The sequence below is a fragment of the Ambystoma mexicanum genome, chromosome 11 (assembly GCF_040938575.1).
Source record: "Ambystoma mexicanum isolate Mex_15411 chromosome 11, UKY_AmexF1_1, whole genome shotgun sequence".
In the NCBI taxonomy this organism is placed as follows: Eukaryota; Metazoa; Chordata; class Amphibia; order Caudata; family Ambystomatidae; genus Ambystoma; species Ambystoma mexicanum.
The window spans coordinates 998,995,368-999,022,657 of record NC_090934.1 but is presented as its reverse complement, the minus strand read 5'-3'; the positions used below and the strand labels follow the sequence as shown (position 1 = coordinate 999,022,657).

The window sequence follows — 27,290 nt, the reverse complement described above, 5'->3', positions numbered from 1 at the left end:
TGTGGATCAATTGTTGTTCCAGTCTCGTAAGTGCTTTGTCCCTATCACCTCCTCTCTTTTGCGGAGTGAGTTGTTGTATGATGGTCCAGGAGATGTCATCGTTGGTATGTCCCATGCGACTGAAATGTTCGACCATGGACTTGTCCTGTATTCTGTTCTTGATGCAGGGCCTATGTTCTGAGATCCGCTGCTTGACTGGTCTAGTGGTCTTAGCTATGTATAGTAGGTGGCACGGACATAATATGTCATAAATGACAAACTTACTGTTACAGTTGGTATGGGTCTGCAGAATGCGATGATAATCATTGTAGTCAAAAGTTTTCGTCGGGGTAGTGAAACGGCATGCCACACAGGTTCCACATCGATAATGTCCTACAACATGTGGAAGGGCCCATAGTGTGTTGTTTCTCTTAGTCTCTTCTCTGTATGTATGGACCAAAGTGTCCCTCAAATTCTTGTTTTTCTTAAAGGCAAAAATCAGCTTTCTCTCTAGAGTCCCCTTGTTTTTTATAAGGTGCCAGTGTTTGTTTGTTTGTTTGATGAGATTGCTTAAAGGGCTGTATGTTGTTACACAGACCAGCCTCTCTCTCTGGCCACTGATCTAGCCCTTCGCCTCCGACCCCGGCCGCTGCATACCTTTTTCACCCCTCTCCCGGGCTCCAGCGCTTCCTGCGGCCTCCCGTCTCCACACTCCTTCAGCCGGACTCGCCCTCCCGACTCCCATCAATGGATCTCCTACCTAGAAGGGGGGAGGGGGCTCGTCGCCTACGTCCTTCTCTCCGGGTCCACACGGAGCAGCTCTGGGGTCACTCACCGCACCCCCAGCCCCGAGTGGAATCCTCAGGTTCTGGGCCACCTGCAGGTCTCTCCTCTCCAATGACCACTCACAGCATCAGCGCGGGTTCACTGTCACCGCCTCCTCGCTTCTCCCGTCTGCCATCTTGCCACTCTATCTCCACGCCCCGCAGCTTCCAGCCTCCTCTGTCTCTTCAGCCGTTCGTTCCGGTGCCATTCTTCCTTCCAGCTGGTGGTCTGGGCATTCTTGTGTCCGCACCACTTCTGAATTTCAACAAATTATTATTTTTAGGTGGAGTTTCGGGACGCAGGGCCACCGTAGAGAAGGGAGCTCACCGAGGCTACATACGTCGGCTTCCTCGGCTGGCCACGCCTCCCACCCCCATAGACCATTCTTTAATCACCCTTATTTAGGCTGCCCTATAGTATTTAAAAAAACATCTGGGAGTCCCATCCCAACCCTCTCCGTTGGAAGCATTAGTGTACTAAGTGCGACTCTCTGGGTTTTGTTCTGCCAGGTGAATGCCGAGACAACCTTATGGATTCTATGAAAAAAGGATCTGGGAAACCTAACCGGAAGAGCTTGGAAAAGATATAACACCTTAGTAAGGGCCACCATTTTTATTCAATTTATTCTCCCCAGCCAAGAGATGGTAAGTGGGTCCCACCTTGTTTATTGTTCTTCTATCGTCTTTAGAAATGTGGGATAATTGGATGTGTATAGATTTTTAATTGGAGGAGCGATTACCACCAGAGTAATTTATTATCAGACTAAGCACAGCCCAAATGTATGCGTGTTTGGATGTCTTGCATTTCTTCCGTTGACAGGGATAGGTTTAAAACCTATGTTTTAGATACGTTAACTTTTAATCCTGCCACCTTAATGAAGTTTTTCAATTCAAGGGTAGCAAATCGTAATGAATTGACTGGATTTGTCACCATGAGCAACATGTCCTCAGCGTATGCCCTGATTTTGTGGGAAATGCCCCCAAATTGTATCCCCTTTATTTCCCGTGATTGCCGAAATCTTGTCAGGAATGGTTCTAGGTGGAGTGTGTATAGCAGTGGGGTCAATGGGCACCCTTGATTAGTTCCCTGTTGTAAGTAGATGTGGGGGAAATAAGGCCATTTATTGATAAGCAAGCTGTTGAGTTATCATAATTAGCTGTGATCATACGTATACATTTTGGACCAAATCCTTCTTCCTTGGCACCTCCAAAACCAATATAGCCAAACTGCAGCTTATGCAGAATAAAGCTCTCCGAGCTACCCTAGGTATAAAAAAAGCCGAACACATCTCCAACATCATGAGAGACAACCACTGGCTCCCCATCCAAAATAGGATACTATTCAAAACCCTAAGCATCACACATAAATGCATTGCCAACAAAGCTCCAAAATACCTCATCAACACAGTCACAAAGAAATCTCAGACCAGACTCCTTAGATCCAATAATGACTCTCACCTCAAAATCCAACGATATAAAAGAGAGAAAGCGGGGGGCAGCAGCTTCAAAGTCCTTGCTCCTAGACACTGGAATTCACTACCTACCAATATCAAGACTGAAACATCCTACCCACAATTAAAAAAATCACTGAAAACTTGGTTATTCAATCAATATTAAACTGAACTAAGACCCTTCACCCCTCCCGGCTAGACCTACACCATCCATTTGTATATACACTGTATGCAACATTATCATTGTTTTATTGCATTCTTCTGTTATTTTATAAAGCTTGTACTTACCCATTGTGTGCAACTACGCCGTGATACCTCCGGGTCTGGGAGTATAATAAATGTAATAAATAAATAAAATTGTGGGGGCAAGAAACTAACAGGCCGATTCATGTAATTCCTCTCAAAAGTGTTGCACGCGGCTGGCGCACAGCGTGCCCGTGCGAATGTCTGCGCCAGCCGCGTGCAATAAAATCAATTTCCGCACACAGCGTATTCATGGATTCTCGCCTCCAAAAGCAGACGTGGCGCAGCGACCCTGCAGCAGCGCCAGTTACGCCCCCAAGAATGCCCTCGCGCAAGGAAAAGCCATCAAGATCGCAAAACCATTGCAAAGGGCTGCGCCAACCCTGTACCAGTTTACCGGACTGGCAAACAGCAAACGCAAAGCGGGGAACGCGTATTACGGGTGTCGGGAACACGCATGCGCAAGAAGTTTCACACGCGATCTGGCCTGGGGGAGCGTGTGCGTGTATTTCAGGGGTGCGCGATAAGTATTACACGCGAATGGCCTCGGTGCGTGTATTTCAGGGGTGCGCGAGAAGTTCCACACGCGAATGGCCTGGGCACGTGTATTTCAGGGGTGCGCGAGAAGTTCCACACGTGATTGGCCTAGGCGCGTGTATTTCAGGGGTGCGCGAGAAGTTCCACACACGATTGGCCTGGTAAGTGTATTTCAGGGGTGCGCGAGAAGTTCCACACGTGATTGGCCTGGTAAGTGTATTTCAGGGGTGCGCGAGAAGTTCCACACGTGATTGGCCTGGTAAGTGTATTTCAGGGGTGCGCGAGAAGTTCCACACGTGATTGGCCTGGTAAGTGTATTTCAGGGGTGCGCGAGAAGTTCCACACGCGATTGGCCTGGGCGCGTGTATTTCAGAGGTGCGCGAGAAGTTCCACACGCAATTGGCCTGGGCGCGTGTATTTCAGGGGTGCGCGAGAAGTTCCACACGCGATTGGCCTGGGCGCGTTTATTTCAGGGGTGCGCGAGAAGTTCCACACGCGATTGGCCTGGGCGCGTGTATTTCAGAGGTGCGCGAGAAGTTCCACACGCGATTGGGCTGCGTGCGGGTATTTCAGGGGTGTGCGGGAAGTTACACACGCGATCTGGCCTGGGGGAGCATGTGCGTGTATTCCAGGGGTGCGCGGAAAGTTTTACACGCGATTTCAGCAGGGTACGTGTATTTCAGGGGTGCCGGGGAGTCCTACATGTGATTTGGCAGTGTGGGTCCTCCCAGGTGTTCCCTGTACACCCTCCACGGCCCCTGCAGGCAGCCCACACCACAGGGGACTACCCTGCATCCCTGGTCATGTCCCGCAGGCAGCCCACCCAACATGGGCATGCCCCCCAGCAAAGGCACATGTCTCCTTGCACTAATTATCACCAACTCATGTCCCCTTGCACCCCCACCCCCAGAATTGCGGGGCACCTGCCAGCAGGCCCCCACTCATGCGCCCTTGCACCCCCACCCCCAGCATTGCGGGGCACCTGCCAGCAGGCCCCCACTCATGTCCCCCTGCACCCCTACCCCCCAGCACTGTGGGCCACCTGCGAGCAGGCCACCACCCATGTCCAACTCATGTTCCCTACCACCCCCACCCCCCAGCACTGTGGGGCACCTGCCAGCAGGCCCCCACCCATGTCCAACTCATGTTCCCCACCACCCCCACCCCCCAGCAGTGCAGGGGCACCCTCCACCAGGCCCCCACCCATGTCTACCACCACCCCCACCCCCCAGCAGTGCAGGGGCACCCTCCACCAGGCCCCCACCCATGTCTCCCACCACCCCACCCCCCAACAGTGCAGGGGCACCCTCCACCAGGCCCTCACCCATGTCTCCCACCACCCCCACCCCCCAGCACTGTGGGGCACCTGCCAGCAGGCCCCAACTCATGTTCCCCAGCCAACATGTCATCACAATCTAGATCCCTGGTCCCTATGGTCATCCTCCAAATGCAAAACACCCACCAGAGTATTGCATCCACCCACTCAGAAATGGCAATTACATGACAGAACACCAATTGCAAGTTTCGAAAGAAACACATGTCCCTCACATACACCCAATGGGTGTCAGTGAATCTCAAAACCCACATCATGATATGCATGAAACCAATGAGATGATACTACACATTGAAGTTCGATAAAAAAATATGTATTAAAGGAAACATAAATAGATTCAAAAATAAAGAAACAGAAATGGGAATGTACAAAAATGAAAAGAAGCATGTCCGTGAAAAAAAACAAAACCAAAAATCATAATCCAAAGTAATGGTGTCCAAAGTCACTGTCCACAAAAGCAAATCCAATGGGAAATAATAATTGAAAGCCATTGCTCCATGGGTAAATTGTGAAAGAAAAATTAAATCCAACAGTGAACTATGTACAGACGAACAAGCCAGGTTCCATTATCCCAACAAAAGAAATGAAACCTATCTTACAACACTAACTAATAAAATAAACTATATACAAAAATGTGGCCAATGTCCAAAAGGTCCAAAATAAATCAAAAAACAAAGGAAACCTAACACTACCTACATAACTATGTACAAGGGCAGCGGGCTAGTCTGACGGCTCACTTTTGGATGTCCCGGCCCAGGGCATCATCGAACTCCTGCTCAATGTCCCGGAGGCGGTCCTCCACCATGGCCCCGAGGGTCCGCAGGGCCGTCGACGTGTCCACCTCCAACCCCCTGCGGATTGCCTCGAGGCACTCGGCCCGCCTCAGGGCCCTCCGCATGGAGTTCTCTGCCCTGACCATTGTGAGCGGTGCCTCTTCCGCCCGCTGCCGCTCCGCATCTATGGCGTGGCCCAACCGTTGCCACACGGAAGACACTCTCTGTCCTGGGTCCTCCTGCCCTCCCGCCGATGCCTTCCCCCCCTGATGTTGAAGGCTCCGAGCCTTCATGGCTCCCACCACGTTGCTGCTGCTGCTGTGCCTCTGCCCGTGCACTGCCTCCTGCTGCCTGCACATCCTCCGCCGGCTGGGGTGCAGTCGTTGATGTGGCCACCCCTGCTGGACGTCCGACTCCCGACTGTGGCAGGGATGCCTCCTCCACCAGCCTGGCCGCACCGTCAGAGGCAGCTCCACAGGGCACCCAGGTGACTGATGGGTGGGAAGATGGCACGGAGGACGACTGGCGCGTAGGGGGTTCAGTTGAGGAGGGGGTCATAGCAAGCCCCATCAAACGGAGGAATCCGGCCTGGGTGACCTGTCCCAGCAGGCTGACCTGGTCAACGAGCCATTGGAGATGACGTGCAGTCTCCTCATGAAAAGACTGCAGGTCACCTCGCATGGCCCGTTGACGCAACGCCACACCAGTCAGGACAGGCTCAACCCGGACCCGGATAGCCACGTCCGCAGGCAGAGGAAGGCCAGTTGTCGTTTGCTCATCCCCTGCCTGAAAACGGGTCTGGACGTAGGCATCCCTGCTGGTGCAAGATGATGCAGGGACAGGATCAGGGACAGGATTGCACACAGGCACCTTCGCGGCGGCCTGTGCTGCCTCCTGTCCCTGGTCCTGCACTGCACCACTAGCACCAGTGGGATCCCCACCTCCAGACCCCGTCTCTGTTGCTTGCACGGCCTCCTCCTCCACCAAACCCCCCACCAACCTGGATGACTCCGTGCCATCTTCCCCCGTTGGGCCCTGTGGGGTCCCAGCTGCCCCTTCTGCTGCCGAGGAGTCCAACTCCAACCTCCGCCTCTTGGACCTCCCCCCGGCAGCTGCAGCCTGGGACGCGGCACCTGACTCCTCACTCCCCGACGAGATGGCAACATGGGAGGGGAGCCGGGCCTTGCGTCTCCGGCTGGCGGTGGGATCCCCGCCGCTGTGCTCCACAGCACCTTCTCCGCCCTCTTCATCAGTTGACACTGCAGACAGGGAGAAATAAAACACAGGCATCAGTGCACTGTACAATGGACACATACACACATGACAGTTCTACATGAGTGGCATTGGCAAACCTCAGACATGCCATCACAATCCCCAACACACATGTTATTTCAACTCGCACACATGAGCCATACCATAGCCATATCGCAACTGCCAGCACCATCCATACCCATACAACAGCATGAGCAGGCAAAGCTGAGACAGACATCACATGCAACACAGGAAGTGCACCACACATGTACACACACCACCACACTTGCATGCATGTGTACACCTCTGCCAAGTGTCGCAGTGTTCAGATGGGCATCCATGTCACATCTGCCAATCAGGCTTCCACATCCCGCTGTCACATGCATTCATGTTGCATCACTGTTGCACCCTTGTCAAATACACACGAATGCACATGTACACAGTGCTGATACATGCAGCTGAAAACAACATACATGCGTGGCATCACGGACATGTCCACTTACATACACATTCATCCAAACATGTGTGCCCACACAACTGCATCTGGCATGCAAGCTAACACACACAAGCACCATCCATGTCTCACACATTACAGCCCTCGCATGTGTTAGCCCCAAGGCCCTGTACACCCCCACCCATACTCTACCCCATACAAACAGATGTGCAACCTGCACACTACTGAAACATCACCACACGCACAGCTCACAATCAGGATGCATGTACACTTACCGCTCGACTCCCGACGGGTCTGCCTCTCAAGGACCTGGACGTGGAGCGCTGGGGATATGCGTTCCAGGACCCTCATCTGAACTTCTGACAAGTGGCCCCGGCGCCCCTTGGCATCCGCTGCCTTCAAGAGGCGCCGGGCCTTGTTCAGGGTCCTGGACCTGAAGTCCTCCCAGCGCTTCTTGACATGTTAGAAGTCGCGGACTGCCACCCCCTCCGCGTTGATGGCAGTCACGATGTCAGTCCAGATCCGAGTCCGTCCTTCCTTGTCGGCGCGGGAACTTCCGAAGAGGGTATCATACTGCCCCAGGACTTGCTCCACCAGAACACCAACTTCGGTGGCACTGAAGCTGGTGCCCCTCTGCCTCTCTGGCCGGGGGTTGTCAGTGGTGCCAGATATTGCAGTGCCCGTCATGACAACCCCAGAGGCAGGAGTGGGTGGGCAACTGGGTCCTGGGGCTGGGCTGTGGAGCGATGGAATCCCAGTCGGGAGTCTTCGGTTCCAGCAGGGGTGGTCACAGCAACAGCACCCCTGGCTGATGTGCAGGCAGCAAATGGCAGGGCACGTGGGCAGCAGGCAGTCAGGCAGCAGCAGATGGCAGGTGGCAGCGTGCTCGGGGCTCTTGGGGGCAGTAGTTCGGCCTTCTGGGCAGGAGCGCGGTTTTCCGTGTGCTTACGCGTGGCCAGCTTGATACGGAGTGATTTGGCACGTGAACATTCAGCACGTCAGCGTGTGAATCGAGAGGAAAGGCCCTTAGCGAGTAAGTGCGTCAGCACGCATACGCGATTCCATTGGACCAAAGGCCCTTAGTGCGTATGCGTGTCTGTGACGTATCGCGCACGGGCGTTGCTTTTCGTGGGGTGCGGTGCGTGTGTCTTGCAGGCTTTGGGGTTCACACGCTATTACTTCACAGCGGGTGGGTTTTGGCTACGCGTTCTTCTACACACAAGGCAGACGGTGAGTGGTACCCTGCTCCCCCAGGCCTGATCGCGTGTAAAACCACCCGCGAGCCCCTGAAATACACGTACCCCGCTCTGCCAGGCCCGATCGCGTGTAAAACCACCCGCGAGCCCCTGAAATACACGTACCCCGCTCCCCCAGGCCCGATCGCGTGTAAAACCACCCGCGAGCCCCTGAAATACACGTACCCCGCTCCCCCAGGCCCGATCGCGTGTTAAAACACCCGCAAGCCCCTGAAATACACGCACACGCTCCCCCAGGCCCGATCGCGTGTGAAAACACCTGCGAGCCCCTGAAATACACGCGCCCAGGCCAATCGCGTGTGAGAAACTTCTCGCGCACCCCTGAAATACACGCGCCCAGGCCAATTGCGTGTGGAACTTCTCGCGCACCTCTGAAATACACGCGCCCAGGCCAATCGCGTGTGGAACTTCTCGCGCACCTCTGAAATACACGCACACGCTCCCCCAGGCCCGATCGCGTGTGGAACTTCTCGCGCACCCCTGAAATACACACGCACAGGCCAATCGCGCGTGGAACTTCTCGCGCACCTCTGAAATACACGCGCCCAGGCCAATCGCGTGTGGAACTTCTCGCGCACCTCTGAAATACACGCGCCCAGGCCAATCGCGTGTGGAACTTCTCACGCACCTCTGGAATACACGCACACGCTCCCCCAGGCCCGATCGTGTGTGAAACTTCTCGCGCACCTCTGAAATACACGCACACGCTCCCCCAGGCCCGATCGCGTGTGGGCCTTCTCGCGCGTGTAGGACTTTGGCGCACATTTTTTTCCTGCGCAGGGACACTACCGCCTGCTTTCGTGTGGCGGACATGTATGGGCCTGTGCGCGTCTTTGGCCGTGCGCTGTTTTTCCCTATTCGATTCCATGAATACGTGTTGTAGGCGAGCGCGTGGGCGTTCTGCGCACTTGCCTCCTGTACTTCCCCCGTGACGCCCACATTTTCACGAGTTGTTCCCCATTCTGCGTGTGACGCCCCGTGTTACGCCTACTTTTGTTATGTGCGCCGCGCTATGTGCGAATTCGCTGCGGCCTTATCGCACGGCGTTCGATGACCTGTGCGCCAGCGTGCGCCGCGCACTTTTTCAGCGCACATCCCACATTTTGCGCGTGCACGGACTTCCATGAATTGATGTGCGATGTTTTCTGTGCGATAATCGCACTTGCACTGCGATTTTTGCTATTTCACTGCGAATCGCACGTTTTCGCACGCGTGTGCCGTTTTTTCGGCACACATTAATTCCATGAATCGGCCTATAAATGTTTTATAAAACCCGCCTGGAAAAAGCCATCTGGACCTGGTGATTTATTCAGGGAAAGATCCCGAATGACATGCAGTACCTCTTCTTGAGTGATAGGTGCTTCCAGTATTTGGCTATCTGTCAGCGACAATTGGGGAAGAGTAATCAACGCTAAATATTCTTTTTGCGATTGTGTATCTGGGACTTCTGATTGACATAGAGTAGAGTAGAAAAGGTGGAATTGGTGGAGGATATTAGAAGTTTCGGATGTGAGTTCACCTAAGGGCAATTTGATCTGCTGAATTAACCTTGCAGCCGCTTTCTGGCTTGGTTTTCTAGCTAAAAGCTGGTCCGTTTTATTAGCTTTTACGTAGTATTTTTGTTTTAAGACTAGGAGGGCTTATTCTGTTTTCTTAGTTGTGTGAAAATTTAATTTTCCTACCAGAGCCCTATACTCCTTTTGCACCTGTGGGACAGAATTCGTCTCCATTTTCTTTAAGATTTGCGCTAATTCCTGCTCCAATTCTAGTTCTAAGGTTACACTCCTCTTACGTCTATTAGCCTCCGCAGCTATGAAGAAGCCTCTTAGCGTAGCCTTAAAGGCGTCCCATATAGTATTCATTGATGTTTCCCCTTCTGATATAGCTTGAAAAAAATCTGTTATTTGGCATAGAGTGTCTTCCTTTATCACCTGATCTTGTAATAAGGCTAACAGGAATCTCTATGACCACAGTTTATTTGTAATTTTTGGAATTTTAGGATCTATCGCTATTGGGGCATGGTCTGAAAGGGTGATTGTGTGAGTCGTGACCCCCGAGATGAAACCTAGGAGTGAAGTAGAGGTCCAAACATAGTGGGAACATCTACTCGCGAGAATTATCCATGTACGTGAGAATAGAATGTATATCCCGTCTCTTCCCCCTTCATAGTTAGCCATACGTCTAACAAGGATACATTTAAAAATTTCTTCTTCAGGGCTATCAATGGGAAGGGAGCGATATATATAGTGTACTTGCTGCGATCCCGATCTGCGTCCCAGGCTATATTAAAGTCCCCCATTACTAACAGTTCCCCCTCCATAAAAGCTTCTAATGTTATGCTCACCTGGTCTCCGCGGGGACATTGGGGCACGGTTGCAGCCCTCTCTGGAACTGGCTCCCCTGGGTCAGGCTTCTTCCCGTGCTCCTGTGTTGTGGACTGCGCTGGTTGTTGATACTGCCCCTGCGAGAATATGAGAGGCCGTGAGAATGCTGTGATATGGCTGTGGTTACCCTCGAACCCTTCTTCCCAGAATGTGGTGAACATGTGCTTACCCATATAGTCTCACCTGTTTATTTATGAGGGTGGGCTCTCCGTCCTGCTTCTCAAGTGCAGGGGCACCTTAGATAGACCTAGTTTCTTCACTGATCCAGGTGCGTGGCAGCGCAGACCGGCTGTGGCTGAACCACTTCAAAGGTAAGTGTTCTTCAAAAATGATTATTGTCCGTATTCTTTTGCAATGTCCTTTTTCCGTGATTATTGTCCGTATCCCTTGTAATGTCTTTCCTTCTCCCCAATAGGTGATGAGAGGCCCAACAGTCGCGGTGCTGGAAGCAAGCCCCAATGGAGGCCTGAGGAGTTTACAATGTCCTTAATAGATGGTAAGTTTGGTTCTAAGGTCCAGCGCGAGGATTGCGTTGCGCACAACCTTAGCGTAATGTCTTCATGTTGTTTCTAACCTTATTTGTCCTTTTCTCCTGCAGGGATGGCCTGGCGAAGTCAGACGGGGAGCAGCTATCCGAAGACCTGCCGGCGGGTGATGGATGGCTGGATCTCGCCGAGATGAGCTCCCGAGTAAGTGTTGGAAGCCCGGAACAGGTAAGGATGCGTTCTGACCGCAGTGACTGGTAGGATCAGGTTAGGTGCGCTGCAGGCGACGATTATTGCTGGAATCAGGTAAGACGCGCTTCAGGCGATGGTATTGCTGGAATCAGGTAAGATGCGCTTCAGGCGGTGGTATTGCTGGAATCAGGTAAAATGCGCTTCAGGCGATGGTATTGCTGGAATCGGGTAAGATGCGCTTCAGGCAATGGTATTGCTAGAATCAGGTAAGATGCGCTTCAGGCAATGGTATCACTGGAATCAGGTAAGAAGCGCTTCAGGCGGCGGTGAGCGTTACGCTGCTATGAGCAGACTAACGTGAAGCGCTTGCATGCGGGCGGGGCAGGCTTAAATAGCCTGGTCCCAGCCAGGCCCCTTTGCTCTGTCTTGTGGCCCCACCCTGCCACTCCCAGAAGATGCTGCACGTGCAGCCCAATGTATTCCTATGGCCAAAGGCGCCAGGACTGGGTCCAACTGGATCCTTTATTTGATGGAGCTTGTGGTCCTTGCTCTGTGGCCATGACATCTAGTTGCTCTGCTGCATTTTTCAGAAAGCCATCTTGGCCAGTGTTTGGAGCATGTAGTGAGATTACTGTCATCTTCATGTCCCATACCTTTAATATTGCAAACATAAATCTGCCTTCCTTATGGAATTTTGTGCGAACTACTTGGATCCCAGAGTCTTGCTTTATGGCTAATAGCACACCGGTCACTTTGCGGTCAGCTGTTGCATGTAGAATAGTTGGATATTGCTGCCGGCGAAGTTTAACTGTCCACCCTACTGATGAGAGTTTCTTGGAGCGCCACCAAGTCAGGTTGGTGACGCTTCAAGAAAGACTCCACTTTCCTGCGCTTTTGTGGTGAATTAAGGCCCCTCACATTCCAAGATAGGCTTTTGAATTGTGTTCTGTGTGCATTGTAAGCCATAAACGAGATACAAACCAGCATATTACTGTCACCACCACCACTTGAATCATCATCAACATGGGAGTTGCCCCCACCTTCAACTGCAAGTCCCCCCACCCTTAACAATTTTTTTAACATCCCTAGTAACTTTTATGAACCCCCATACCCTCCCCCTTCCCCGCCCTTCCCTTCCCCAGAACTGTCCCCTGGTGTGAGGCATAGTACCTATTGTATCCCAGTGCTTTTCCCCCCAGGCTGTGACTCATCTGTTCCCCAGGGCTAAATGAGGAGAGTCCTAGCTCTCCCATCTGTTACCTGAACAGGAACAGTCCAAGATGTCTCGAACCGTTTGAAATGTATATCATGGTTTCATTTTTACCAATTTTGCTTTGTTTACACTGTTTTTGGAGACCCGGTTGTTCAGTTAGTGTTGAGTTTGTGTGGCAGCCCTCTAAATCAAGCTCTCCTGTCTTCTTTTTGTGGGCCTCTACGTGTCCTCTTTTGTCGGTTCATGGAAGACCATTTCCCTGCCTTTTGGTTCGTCGTCTGTGTCGTCGGTTTTCCCTGAGCTCCTTCTCTAGAGTCATCTTGAATGTTCTCTTCGATGTGCATTAATGCCATACCTGATTCCCCCGAAGTGACCCTTTGTTGTCTGCCATCGAGATTGAAAGTTAACCCGACTGAAAAAGTCCACCTGTATCTGATTCTGCATGCTTGAAGGGCCTGTACCACCACATGCATTTCTCTGCGTTTTTGTAAGGTCAGCCTGGAAAGGTCTCGGTATAAGTGAATCTCTGCGTCGTCAAGTGTTATTGTAGCTGCCATTCTCGCCTCTCTTAATATGTGTTCTTTTTGTGGACATCGTGCACAGACAGCCTATACGTCGCGAGGCCGGGCACCTGGTTCTGAAGTCCAGGGACCTGTTCTATGAACTCTATCCAGAAGGATATTTGTGACCTCATTTTCGGCAATTATGTCTGCAAATACATGGGTGACTGTCTCTTTCAGCTCCGAGTTCAGCACTGTTTCCGGAAGATTTTTTATTCTTATGTTGGAGCGCCTTGAGCGATTCTCAAGGTCTTCCTGCTGAAGTCCCAGATTGTGTGTCAGTCGTTCCAATTCCTCCAAGCCTATGCCGGATTGTCTGTTCCCTTTAGTCAATGGCTGGATAGTGCATTCCTTGGATTCAACTCTTTCTGATAAAGCGTTGAGCTCTTTGGTGAAGTCTGCAATTGCCCCCCTAATTTCTGACGTGAATGTAGAAAACTGTTGTTGGAATGAAGAGGTAAATGCATCTTGAAATTCTTGGACGTTTTGCAATAATGAATCCTTAGATGCCACCATGTCCTGTATTCCCGTTGCGTTTCCTGCTGCACTTTGGTATAACTTTACTTGTGATCAGGCTTTTGTTTGCTGGCCAGAGGACATTCAGAGATTTAGGATGTTTATGCCAGGAGTCAGGTTGTCCCGACTGATTACGTTTCTTCCTTGTGCTTGACATAAGACTTTTGTTATGCAAAGGGAGTATTTTGGTTACTGTGATAAAAGGCGGGGGCAACCTTTTAAGCGTTGCGTTTGAGTAGACTTATGTGAGGGTGTCTGAGATTAACTTCTAAGAACCTAAAATGTTCCGCAGCAAAGTAGTTAACTGGGCTTATTCCTTTTGATATTTCTGGAGCCTTAGACAAACCTTAAAGGTTGCATGTGCAGGTCCGCCGATGAAGGCGGAAAGGGGCTATTTGACAATCTGGAGTCTCCACTATTAATGCTTTAATGCTGTGAGCTTACAGTTATGGTATTGTGGCAAGTCTCCTTCTCACCAGCTGTTTCCCTCTGTCGCACCCTCTTTTTAACCTCTGCACATTATCTTTGCGTTTGCAGATCTTGTCTGAAGACGGGATCGACTGAAGGGGCAGGCCAGATCACCCTGTGTTGTCTGGTCGCGTAAAACCCGGACGGAGTGAGGCACTGCACGTCCTTCCTAAACAGCGGCCATCTTGTATCCGGGGATCATCTTTGACTCTTCTCTTTCCTTCCATCAAGGACCTTCCCAAGAAGTCTAACTTTCAGCTCCACCTCCTCAAGGGCATTCTACCTTTCCTCACCTTCCCCAAGAAGCTCAACGTCTACAGAGCCCTGGTTATCTCTATGCTGGACTACTGCAACAGCCTCTTCCTCAACCTGCCTCTTTCCTCCTTTTGCACCCTTCAACTAATCCAGACTAGGACTGCAAGACTTGACTTGGCATCAACCCAGGGACCGCATCTCTCCAGACCTAAAATCTCTCCACTGGCTCCCAGTGACCGCAAGGATCAAATTCAAGACCCTTTGCAACATCCACAAGGCCGTCTGGGGCCTAAGACCTCACTACCATCCAGCCTTCCCTCCCCAAATACCTCCCTGACAGAGTTATTTGGTCGCCTAGGCTCCAACTCTCTGCAGGTCAAAAATGTCTCCAAGCAGAGAGTGGGAGGTAGATCCCTTTCCTCAGCTGGTTCCTCCCTCTGGAACGGCTTCCCTGCCCCTCTCAGACTTGAGCCGGATCTTCTCAAGTTCCAGAAACTTCTCAAGACTTTCCTTTTCTCCTCTTCCTTCCCTCCCCCCTCTGCCACTACGACTGGGGCCTGGTCCCTTCAGAGTCCCACAGGTGCCAAACCACCCCCTACCAGTCCCTTCAGCATCCTTTGCTAGCACTTGCACAAGTGTTCCCTTTCCCGGACTAGCCCTAACCTGGTTCTCCCTGTCCACTGCACTCATTCTCCCTTCCCCTGGCACTTGCAGCATTGGCCCCCCCAGCACTTGCCCACCCCATCCCTTGGGCAGCCCACTCCTGCACTTCTCGCTTGTACCCATTCCCCTGCATTTACCACCTTGTCTTGCACTTGCATGGTAGGATTGTCACATGGTCAAAATAACTGTTTTTTTTCCTACTTCTTTCCCATGTTCCCATGTTCCCCCCAACCCCCAGCCCCCAACCTGTCTTGTGGCGCCTGGAAACACTTGTGTATAGGCGCCATACAAATGTACAATAAATAAGCTGCCATCAGACCAGGTTATTACATTTAGCAACAGTAATTTCAAAAGTTTAAGCATGGCTAGTGGAGACTTGTGTGAAGGTGTCACAAAGAACTCGACTTAACCATTAAAGCAGCCAAGCTCATCTAGAACCAGCAAGGAAATTAAACTACTTCTGCAATGAAAGGTACCGTAGGAATAGTTTTCGGCCTGTGATGACACAAGACACTATGAGGTGGCGCAGGAGCATCTCATGCTCAGGGCTACAGAAAGTGAAATCTAGCCAGTCACCTATGTAACCACCAATTTTGTGGTGGGACGCAGATGAAGAGGTGATTGGGTTACAGGATACCCAGTACATCAATATATGGCCCCATTGGTCATGGGAGGAGGCTGCCAATTTAGCACATGCTCATGGCAGTGCCTCATTACAAGTTACCAGGAAAATTGATTTTAAGGCCATCAACTTGGAAAACACATACATTACAATAGATTGTCTGCAGGACTCATCCAACAGACAAGCTCATGTGGAAACAAGACCCTTTGATGCTGGAGATGAAACGTTCCGATTTGTAGTCCCTCTTCTGTAAACTGAAATGGTAGTTGGGAGATGGTTCATCGGGGCCCAGCTCAGTTTAGGTCTTAGCCCAATCACGTTCACCAAATACATTACCAGCACCTCAAGACCTCAAATATGGAAGCACATGATATAGCCATATGCCAGAATCTTACCTCATCAAACACTGCCTTGGTCACATCGCCACACCGCAGGGATCCATCGTTACTCACGGAGAGGAGGTGTGCAGCGTGAGCAGGAGAGAAGTGCAGGCACCCCACTCGGTGGGAGTGAGGCTCGAATACATAAACACCACCATCAGACGACCGATCATCCTGGAACAGGGAAGACTAGATGACATAGCTACTGGTAACAAAAACATTTAGTGGCAGGAATCCACACAACACCATACACGTATTACAGGCCACACGACCAATACCACAAAAATAGCCCGCTACGCAATGCATCATGCACACAACACAATGGCCCCAAGGCAACAGTGCCAAAACCGCAAAAATTAATCTCTGCTCATATCTAAAAGGTTCACACCCTGCCTCCATTTAAAAGGCATCATCCATTTCATGTTGACAGATATCCATCATAAACACTAGGCACCCAAGACCAAAAGTTTTTCAGCCCTAAACTCCTAAATAACAGTGAATATATTCCCATCTAAGGGTACTTCACATTCAGGAAACATTCATCACCAGGTTCCAGAGTCCAACTTGACCCCTCTTGTCTCCAGCAGCCACGAGCGCTCGGCTCTGCGACGGATGAATCGCTACAGAGAATATCCAGTCCATCGTCACTTTGGCAACCTGATCCTCCCCGAGAGTCATTCTGCGCAGGCGTGACTTGTACCTGGAGAGGGGAAATCAGAGGAGTAAATCTCACCATGCAGATGGGCAAATAGAAAAATACAAGCTGCACTACAACATTCATACAGGGAGGAAAACCGGCAGAGAGATCAGGGAAAGGCTTAAATCTGGCAGGGACTTTGGAAAACGTTATTAGTTAACCATTGGGTAAAGGGTGGCTTCTTTTAAACACCAATCCAAGGGTGAATCTTCCAATCAGAATGGTGAGAGAGGGACAAACGGGTGCATGCTCAAAAGAGACAAGAATGAGGTCTTCCCAACAGTACGGCAGTAGCACAATGTAGAGTAGTTAACTGCATCAGGCTCCAGATCCCATTTTTTCTGACACCAGATCATGCTGCCAATCTTGAGCAGGTAAGCAACACAAGGTGTTGGCCTTTGGGATAGGTACCCAGGGAAAGTGGCAGTCAGTGCCATAGTAGTGGTAAAGGCTGAAGCAAGGTCCCCAATGGGATTTGGCCAAACAGGCAGGGCACATAAATTGTTAATTTTAATGGGTGTTGTACCGCGCACTGTCGCTACTTGCATGGTCTTTTGGCGCTCTGGCAGATCTGCAATGGAATGAGGGTTGCGTGGTCGGTAAGTGGGGTTGAGAGGGAGAAGAGCAAGGAAGCTTTGATGTGCTGTTGGCAGCTTCAGATCGGAGAAACCGGTCACTGAGGGTTGGTGCGTTTTCAGTTGGTGTCCGTCATGCGATGTTGAGGTGCGATCGTGTATGGTTTTGGTGCGGTAGAGGTATGGTTGTGTTTAGTACGGAGTTTGAGGGTGCGCATGCAGAAAGTTTTGTTTTTAGTACGGTTAGTGGCAATACCACCTTCTTGCCCCCTCCTACCCCTTCGGCTGACTCCCACCCTGACACAGCCCTCTCCACTCTCCACTCTGCTATATCTGATACTCTTGATATCCTTGCCCCTGTCATGAGAATCCGCCTGAAGCCCAAAGCCAAATGTAACTCCTGGTATGACTCGGATCTCGTCACCCTTAAACGCAAGTTCAGGGTGGCAGAGAGGAAATGGCGTGCTTCATGTTCATCCTCTGACAAACTGGCCTGTCGCCTGCTCCAAAGGCAATACCGGCTCTCCGTTCTCACCAAGAAGAGAGCCCTTATCCAAGCCGGCATCTCTGCGGCATCTAACAATTCGGCCGAACTCTTTAAAATCTGCAAGGAGCTGGCCAACCCTGCTGCAGTCTCTACCTCTCCTGTCCCCTCCCAGGCCCTCTGCACGGCACTGGCCTCTCACTTCATTTAAAAAACTCAGGACATCCTGTCCTCACTCTCCTCCTATAACCCCCCCTCTATTCCCTGCCCTTCCTCTGGCTCTTCTGCAGCCACCCCTCCTCTCTCCTTCTCTTCCTTTCCCCTTTTTTCTGCTGACGAGGTTTCAAGACAAGTCCGATCTATGAAAGTCTCGTCAAAACAGGTCCACCCCTGTTCCTCCAAAACTATCAAGGACCACATTGACTCCTTGGCTCTTGTGCTTGCTGACTTCTGCAATCACTCCTTCGCCTCTGGAGTCTTCCCATCCCCTCTCAAGCACTCCCTTGTGCACCCCCTTCTTAAGAAACCCTCTTCCGACCCTTCCTGCCCAGCTAACTATCGCCCAATCTCTATCACTCCCTTCCTGGGCAAGCTCCTGGAGAAACTGGCCATCTCCCAGCTTAATCTCCATGCTGAATGTGTTGGTAGTCTTCATGACCATCAGTCTGGCTTCAGAGCTGCCAGAAGCACGGAAACTGCTCTCCTGAACATCCGTGAGGACCTGCTCTCAAACCTTGACTCTAACATTCCATGTGTTCTCATTTTGCTTGATCTCTCTTCTGCCTTTGATACTGTCAACCACACCATCCTGCTCAACCGTCTCCGTGATAACCTCGGTATCACTGGTCAGGCTCTGACGTGGCTGACCTCTTTCCTCTCAAATCGACCCTCCCAGGTCCAACTGGGGTCTTTCCTCTCTGACATCTTCTTCTCTACCTGTGGTGTCCCCCAAGGATCTAACCTCTCTCCCTGGCTGTTCAACCAGTATCTGGCACTTCTCGCCCACCACATCGCCGCTCTCTGCCCCTACTTTCAGTGCTATGCGGATGATACCCAGCTCATTTTCAGGCTACCCTCGGCCTCCTCTTCTCATTCCCTCATCTCTGACTGTCTTTCTGCTATCCAGGAATGGTGTGCCGCCAACAACCTCTGCCTTAATGCCAGTAAGACTGAGATTCTACTCATCGGCACTCCCACTCCCTCCTTCCCTGCTGCTCTCTGGCCGGCCTCTCTGGGCCCTCTTCCTTCTCCTACCTGCAAGGCAAAAAACCTTGGGGTCATCTTCGACTCCAAACTCTCCTTCTCTCCTCACATATCCGACGTATCTAAGAAGTCACACTACCAGCTACACCTCCTCAGGGGTATCCTTCCTTTCCTCTCCTTCCCCCAGAAGCTCACTGTCTCTAGAGCCCTGGTTCTCTCTAAGCTGGACTACTGTAACAGCCTCTATCTTAATCTGCCCGCCTCTACTCTCCGCCCTTTGCAACTCATCCAGAACAGGACTTCAAGACTTGTCCTTGGCCTCAAGCCCAGGGACCGTATCTCTCCAGGACTGAAATCACTACACTGGCTCCCAGTGACTGCGAGGATCAAGTTCAAAACCCTCTGCATTGTCCAGAAGGCCGTCTGGGGCCTTGGGCCAAAATACCTTCAACTCTCTCTTCCTAAATATATTCCTTCTCGAGCTCTTCGCTCATCCGCCTCCAACTCCCTCAGGGTCAGCCGCTTGTCCAAACAACGAGTTGGGGGCAGATCTCTTTCCACTTCAGGGGCCTGCCTCTGGAACAGCCTTCCTACCTCCCTGAAACTTGAGGAGAACCACCTCCGGTTCCGGAAGCACCTCAAAACCTTCCTCTTTGCCTCCGCTTTCTCTCCCCCTCTCCCCTGCTAATACTACTGAAACTGCACTGAATCTGCAACTGGGCCATTCACCGTTCTCGGCCCAGCCACTCTCCCCTGCACTGCCTCCACGGCAACCCCTGCACTACGGGACTGTGTCTGTATCCATACAGCCCCCCTTCCCAGCACTTGTCTGCACTTACCTCGCACTTGCCACCAGCTGGCCCTTGTTATTTATCCTGTATGCTGTATGCTAATAACCCTGTACTGCACTTTCCCCTCTCCCTTTCCCCCATGCACTTTTCCCTTCCCCTCTACCCTTGCACTTGCGCGATCTGAATGACACCTGGCCTAGTAAGATCGTTGTCTGTCTTCCCTTGTTCCCCCACTGCCTCGTCGCGCCTTGAAACACTTGTGTATAGGCGCATTACAAATGCCTTATCATATCATATCATACATCCCACATTCCATCTAGGTGTGATACATCCACCTCCATCCCCAACTGTTCATTCCAGTACGATGCATTTACCTGCCACAGCAATTCATCCAGGTGATACACATTCCTCCGTCCCAAGCATTCAATCATAATGTAGCATGGTTTCTGCCCACTACCCGTCTTAGTGGGCTAAAAGCAAGGTATAGCTACCGTACACATTTAGGCTAAATGCAAAATATGGCTACCTTACACAATTAGGCTAAATGTATGTAGGTATATGATATTAGGTAGTAAGAGTGGTGGGGCTGTACTCCCCTCCCAGACCACACTTACCTTATCAGTCGCTGTAGATTGTCTGCATCAGGCATCCCAGGCAAACACAGGCTAACACAGAGTAGAGCTGCTCAGAGGTAAACTACCCTTTGCCAGTGGCTACCCAGGCAGAGTCTGCCCTGGAAGGTTGACTGAAAAAGGGGCCTTCCGGACACCTGCCGGCTGCAGCAACCAATCCTGCAGGGGAGTGGGTGGGATGGGATGTGAGGGAGAAGAGGGTCAGGAAGTGGCTTTCGGAGGGAGGTAGAATGAGTGGGGAAAAAGAAGCAAAAAATACAAAATAAGGACAGGTTCAAGTCCATGTGGGCAGGGGTAGGATGCAAAGCAGGCTTACCGCACTGGAGCGATCTCCGCGAGTTTGGAGCTAATGTGGTTGTGGAAGGGGGTGCAGGAGAGAGACTTTCCGAGGCCTCAGGGAAGGCCTTCTGGACACCTAGATTGGCCGAATGCAGTTAGCAAAACTGGCCAGGTATCAGGGTCATCAAGCATAGAGAGGCCATGAGGAATCAAACAAGGAGTGTCCTATAAGTGGATATGTACATGAGAGGAGTAGGAGGATTTGAAATTGGGCCCCACTATTAAATCACATCCCCAAGTAGAAATAGGGACCAACTCACCTGCAAGCCTCCCTTACAGCAATGGGACACAGATATAGTCAGGGAGGCCCAAAATGGGCATTCCCTCACTCTATGTGAAGTAGAATCCAGTCCAACCACAATGATGTGACGGGTCCAGCAAATTCCCTGGTGAAGTTCACCAATTAACACACAGGAAAGTCCTCAGTGCCCAACTACTCATTATCCAGGATTCAGAAGGTCATCAAGAAGGCCATCAAGAAGGTCACCAAGCTACAGCCTACGATGTTGCACTGGAGGGGGCATAACCATAGGTTTCACCACGATCACAAATAAGGAAGCAAGTCTAGACCGAACACTCCATGTTAGGAGGCAGCCACCAAGATTCACATTGTGGCTAATGGCACTGCCATCGCTAAGAAAGCATGAGGAACACGGATGTCAAGGACAAGGAGTGCAACCGTGTTTAGGTGGAGGTGAATCTGGAAACAAGTCCCAACCTTAATCTCATTCACCTCATTCAACATGCTGGATGATCCTCAGTAAAGGTGGCTCATATAGGAACATTTGGTGGGAGCAAAGTTAATTTAGGACTTCTTAACACTCCAAACAGCATATTTGCCCCGAACAATGTACTTTTTATATACCTTCAGCACTCTCTCCCGAATCTCCTTGCTGCACTCCCACTCCTCCCCTCTTCACCACACTGCGGCAGCTTCAGTAAAAGAACAGATTTATAGACACAACAAACATCGAGTTTGAGATGAGCATCACGATATCCAAACAGGAAAAACAGGAACACATCAAAAAAGCTCTACAGCCAAGGCAAATACAGACAAATGACAGAAAGAAAAAGGGTGAACGACCCAGAACAAAAAGGATGAAAGTCAAAGGATCAAGTAACCAGACGGGGGAGAAAAGTGTGAGTATTACGGCAAGGTCAAGAGAGAGAGTACACGCACACCAAATTACATACCCTTTCAAATCGCTCAGTGACTGCTTCAAGGCTCGGGCATGCCCATCCTGCAGAGGATAAAACTGTAGGTGAGGTCAATTGTCAATCAACAAGTCGGTGAAAAAAAAAACAGTAAGAAAAATCACAACAGCACAAAGACAAGGATTACTGCTAGGAGAAAAAAAAGAAGTTGGTACACAGTGAAGAAAATATCAGATTGCGAGAGATGCGACGATGCCACCGAGAGGTGAACCTGCAATTGGCAATACTAGAGAAGCACCAGTTTTGGTAAAGGCCAGACCCTGCGTAAAAGAGGCAGAATGATGGAAGACAAGAACTCTGCAGGCCAGAGGGATATTTCCTGCAATCACCAGCTGGAGCTCTAGATGGTGTTCTAAGTAAAACGAGTTTGGCCGCCCAATGGAAAAAGAAAATCTACATTTGCTGATGTTTTGAGATGGTTCTTTCCCAAAATATGGCTTGAAGTACATTTATCACTAAAACAAACTGTATTGCCTGAAACGGTAAATTATATACGTAAAAGACCACTGCAGAACTGTGAGAAGGTAAGGCCTCATTTTGCATAGCATTAACACCAACGAAGACTTGAGAATTTTGGTCCAGCACCTTTTTCACCATACCTTCTAATAATGATTGATTTTGCTTATTAATTATGTACAATTTATGGAGCAAACTTGGTGCACCTAAAACCTTGTCTAAATCATTGAGCGGAGTGCATCAGGTCATCTCCGTAAATAAAAAAAACATACTTTCGATAAAATACTGGTGGACAAAAGAAGGGAGTTCCGTAAACTCAAGAGGGTGGCAATTAGACTCAACCCACAGTTGGCCAAAGCCACAGTCACTGAAGCAACTAGGAACTATTGATCTTGGGTTAGAGGCCATCACATGACATTGCATGACATTGTATCAGCAGGCCTCTGAAACCATGTTAAAAGCGATCAGTGGACGCAACCCCAGGGAATTCTGGTCCCTCATGAGAACAATCACGCCTACCTTTGATGATTCCATCCTGAACAGCATTGGAGAATCCACCTGGGTGAACTATTTTAAGGCTTTATTTCAGCCCCCCTTAGGAGCCACTCTGGAAAGCCCCACAGTGACAACTGCACTCTGGGCTAGATTCGACGACAAGGAAGAAATTGTTGTGTTAATTCAGAAACTAAAGAAATCCAGAGCTCCTGGCCTGGACGGCATTACAAATCTTGACCTTAAGAGCCACCAGGAGGAATGGGCCGCCTTTATCAGCAACGTCCTCAGAAGATGTGCAGAAAGAAAGTCTATCCGGTCATCATTGACATCTGCAATAGTGGTTCCATTCTTCAAAAAGGGAATCAGTAGTGATCCAGCAAACTATTGCCCGATCGCTCTGCTGGACCCTATTGGGAAAGTCTTCGGCTCCCTTTTACTCAGGAAATTCCAAGCGTGGGCAAACAAAGCCCATTGTCACGACCAGTTCCAATCAGACTTGCCCTAAAAAGTAAGATCATAGAAGGGGGCCTGAGGCTTTTCGTTGCATTCGTCGACCTAACCCAGGCATTTGACCGAGTCGATAGAGATCAACTCTGGGATAAACTCTCAGCTTGGAACTGTCCGAATGAAAATTCTCAAACTGATAAAAACTCTCTATACCATGAGAGTTCATTTAAGCCAGCAGGGCTTATTATCGGCAGAGATACCAACACTGAGAGGCTTTAAGAAAGGTTGTCCGCTGGCTCCTGCTCTCTTCCTGGCCTACCTGGAAGACTTCAAGGATACGGAAGCCACTATAAGATCTTTTCCACCGAAACTAGGCCAGAGCAAAATCAGCCGCCTGTTGTACGCTGATGTCACTTAATCTTACTTGACCATACACCGATTCGTCTTCAGCAGCAACTTAACAATTTACACCAGTACATCACTGCGAACAACCTTGAAATCAACAAAGGTAAAACTAAAGTCATGGCGTTAGGAAAAAAACAACAAGAGAACAGAAAAACTTCAGTGGCACCTAGAGGGCTGCACAATAGAAAAAGTCAAAGACTTTAAGTACCTAGGAGTCACTCACGACAGCTCCAATCATGGAGAAAAAACAGAGAAAACCAGAAAACTCACAACGCAAGGTAAAGCCACCGACAGGAAATTGGGTCGCTTTTCAATGATCCTGGCGATCAACTTCTACAAAATGAAGGTAGTACCATCTTTGACCTATGGTGCTGAAGCCATGCCGTATATACCAAAATCATTATGGCCCAGATTAGAAGCCTATTTCTAGAGAACGATCCTGGGCTTACCGAAATCCACCCCTGTGGCATCAGACGAGAGCTCAATCTATTATCACTACAAGCATAACTCCCTGATGCTGTATAGAAAATGTTTGCTTGCAAACAACCCTTTAATATACAGCCTGATAAACGAAGAAATAGTAGGGTCTACCTGCAAAATGCTCAAACATTGGAAAAAGGACAGTAAAGACCTACTGGACTCCATTCAGATCTGTCAAGGTGAATTTATCAAGAACCCAACAAAATTCCTTAAGAAACTGAAGGAACTCGACTGGATCTTGACTTAAGACACAGCTGCGGGAAACAAACTTACAATTCACCTGCCAGGCAACACCAAAAAACTGAATGAACTTCAAGGATTTATTATGAAATTTCCGAACAGATCCTCGTGTAACCTCCTTCTGCGAGCCCCGCTCAACCTCTTAGAAACTAACGAAATATTGGCAGTAAGAGGCCTTTCTTCTACCAGCAACTGCCGCTTTTGCAGATTGGACAATGAAAAAGAGACTATACGCCACTTGCTGCTGTCATGTTTGGGCACTCATCAACTAAGAACACAGTATTTGAATCATTTCCTCACCAATCCTCTACTCATGGATGAAGAGACTTGGTGGTTAAGGTTGATTGGTGGGGACAAGTGCTCTTGGCTAATCGCAACATAAAAAATTCTGCAGCACGTTATGACAAATGCAGCAAACTTGACCACTCCTTCTTCTTCTTAAAGGTCTCTGAAAAACCTCAGCTGACTTGAAAACAGTTTCATTAGTTAACGTAGCGTCTAGTATGCAACATTTCTACGTTTCCTCTTTCTTTCTTTGTAAAAATCTTTTTTTTGAAAAAATTAGGTCATCTCCTCCACTGAATCTAAAATGTACACCAACTGTTCAAAGAACAAAATCACTGCATGTTTTACTGCGGGCAGCTGCATGCACTTCAGTTGTTACAAGCTTTGTTAAGGATACGATTGATGTCGCTACGTACCATCAACTACCGCCTCTGGAGTGTTCAATAATCAATTGGTCATAGTCTTCCACTCATTGGAAGACTGCAAATAAATAAAGCATGTTAGTGGTGGTCCATGGGCAAATAAGGCAGAGAGAAAGCAGCACAGGGGCCAGCAACATAAAATGGTGGGCAGAGATTGGCTACGGATTGAAGAGAAAAAGCAAAACAATTAGATAACTAAATATACAGAGTATGGCAATAATTCAATTGTAGGAGAACACATATTTGGCTGGATGAAACCTGTGAGGCACTTTCGCACAAAATAAAATACTTAAACCAAAATATGGCTGCCAGCACATAAGGGTGGGGGATCCTTCTGCCAAATTCTTGCCTTGCTGCTGTGCAGCAAAACGGCCAGTATAGAGATTGAACGCCCAGGGAGAGGACGGTCTTCCACTACAGAGCGTACAAAGAAACATTATAGACCACAGATCCAGGCTCCAGAGAGCCAACTCAAAGATGAAAAGCTATTTGAACAAAGGTAACCGGTTCTAAAGCTTTCTTAAAGCAAATGGTGCCATGCCAGAGAAACTGAAGAGCTGTAATGCAACTAAAAACTTCACGGTTAAAAGATCTGCTGGTTCTGTTCTGTTTTTTCTGACTGCAACAGATCTTCAGAGAATGTATGACAATGTACTGTTAGGCAGAATTATATGCAGTACCCTTTGGGAACACCACACACAATTAAGACTACAAGTGACAGTACAAATTCACCTTTGGTACAAGCCTGTACTACACAATAAAAGTGGTAGTACACTTTTATTGTGTAGCCAGACTTGGCTGAGCAGCCAGACTTATCTCAAGAGTAAGTTGCAGACAAGTTAAGCTCACAAAATGAAGTGGGAGCAAAATGGCACTCCAGCAATTTAAAAGGGAGGGAAAGACAAAGTTAATAAAAATTGAACCACACCAACAGGTAAGTACTCAGGGCAACGGAGCAAGAGGAACTACAGGGGCCAAAGTCAATAGGTCAAAAGTCTTTTGCTCAAGATCACACGGTTCAGGGTAGTTCGCGGTAAAGTTCATGCCACAGATTCCGGACGAGGTTGGTTGGCAGAAAGGTTAGTTCAAAGAGAAGAGACGGACAAGCCCTCGGATTGGAGAAAGATTTCAAACACTTTCACCGCCGTTGAACGAAACAAACAACCGGATTTGCACAGTACCTTAAAACGGAGAATAAGCTGTAGCTCCTGCATGCTCACGGTTCCTGAAGTGACTGTCGGACTGACAAGAAGTAGGAAGACGGGAGGGTCCTGCACTACCCAGGGAAGAAACCAGCAGCAGAGCGAAACAACCAATTAAAGGTGTGCTCCTTAAAACCCAAGCAGGGTCCGACCTTCCTGGCTATCCGGCCCACTGTAGCTCTGTACAGTGAATTCGACCAGAGGAGGGGTCCTGGCTTGCAGTTTGGGCAAATCGGTTGGTCCCACCAGCTCAAGGGAAGAAGTTTCCTGGACGATCTTCTCTGTAGTCGAACTCTGAAGATTCAGACCTGCAGCAGGGCTTCACTGGGCGGTTCAGTCGTTGTATGGGTCCTCTTCTGTCAGCTCCTCGTTAGTTCTTTCGTTCCAGTGGTGACTCTGCCTTTCTAGTCCCAGAGACCTGCCTTTTATGCAGTTTTCCCCCATTCACACAGCCTGGCTGTCAATCACACAGCAGGGTGGCTGTGCTGGCAAGGACAGTCACCCAGCCAATCAAACAGGAGTGCGACTTGGGTTACCAAAGGAACCCATGGCAGGGGTCCTAAGACCCCTCCCTCACATCCTGCCTACCCAGACTTTCAGGCGCCTTAAGGAGGGCTTCTGTGCAGAAGCCCGCGAAAAGACGGCGAACAAAGGGACCAAACCTGGTTTGACGCGCAGAGTAAAACACAAGAAAGACTTTAACAAAAAGAAATGGCGAATAAATCTAGCCGGAGCCGAAATAAAATATATTTGGTCAAGCAGGTTTATGTTCGAGGCTAATAAAATAGCCTAAAACAATACCATGGTTATATAAGATAAACGCGGTATGAAAAATAGGGTAGTTACCACTGCCACCAGCCAAGTCTTGATGAAAAGGGAGCGAAACAGTGCTCCAAGAGAAACAGACAGAAATGGATAAGAATTAACCCTTTCCAATACTCCATGTAAGATGGGGTGTACTGGGTCTGTGATTTAAAGAGACTACATAAAGTTAATGGCAACTTTACATGTTTCTGGGAGACAGTAGTCGGTCCCAGAAAAATGGAGTCAGTGGGGAGTCTAAAAGACAACCCTGTGTCACTG

The 27,290-nt window shown here is 49.6% G+C and overlaps 1 protein-coding gene across 2 annotated transcripts in view; it reads right to left on the bottom strand.

Moving 5' to 3' along the window:
• Nucleotides 1-26,914, bottom strand: part of LOC138504018 (WD repeat-containing protein 76-like) — a 71,648-nt gene extending 44,734 nt beyond the window's left edge. Inside the window, exons 1-3 of one of the 2 annotated variants that reach the window (XM_069624187.1) lie at nt 21,755-26,914; nt 16,386-16,539; nt 15,855-16,013 (exon numbers count right to left, since the gene is read on the bottom strand). In XM_069624187.1, coding sequence (XP_069480288.1) covers nt 15,855-16,013; nt 16,386-16,517 — 291 coding nt within the window. In that variant the 5' untranslated portion in view covers nt 16,518-16,539; nt 21,755-26,914. Of the gene's footprint in view, nt 1-15,854; nt 16,014-16,385; nt 17,360-21,754 lie in introns of those variants that run through there. The other variant, XM_069624188.1, reaches the window with a different exon arrangement.
• Between the last annotated feature and the right edge of the window lie 376 nt (nt 26,915-27,290).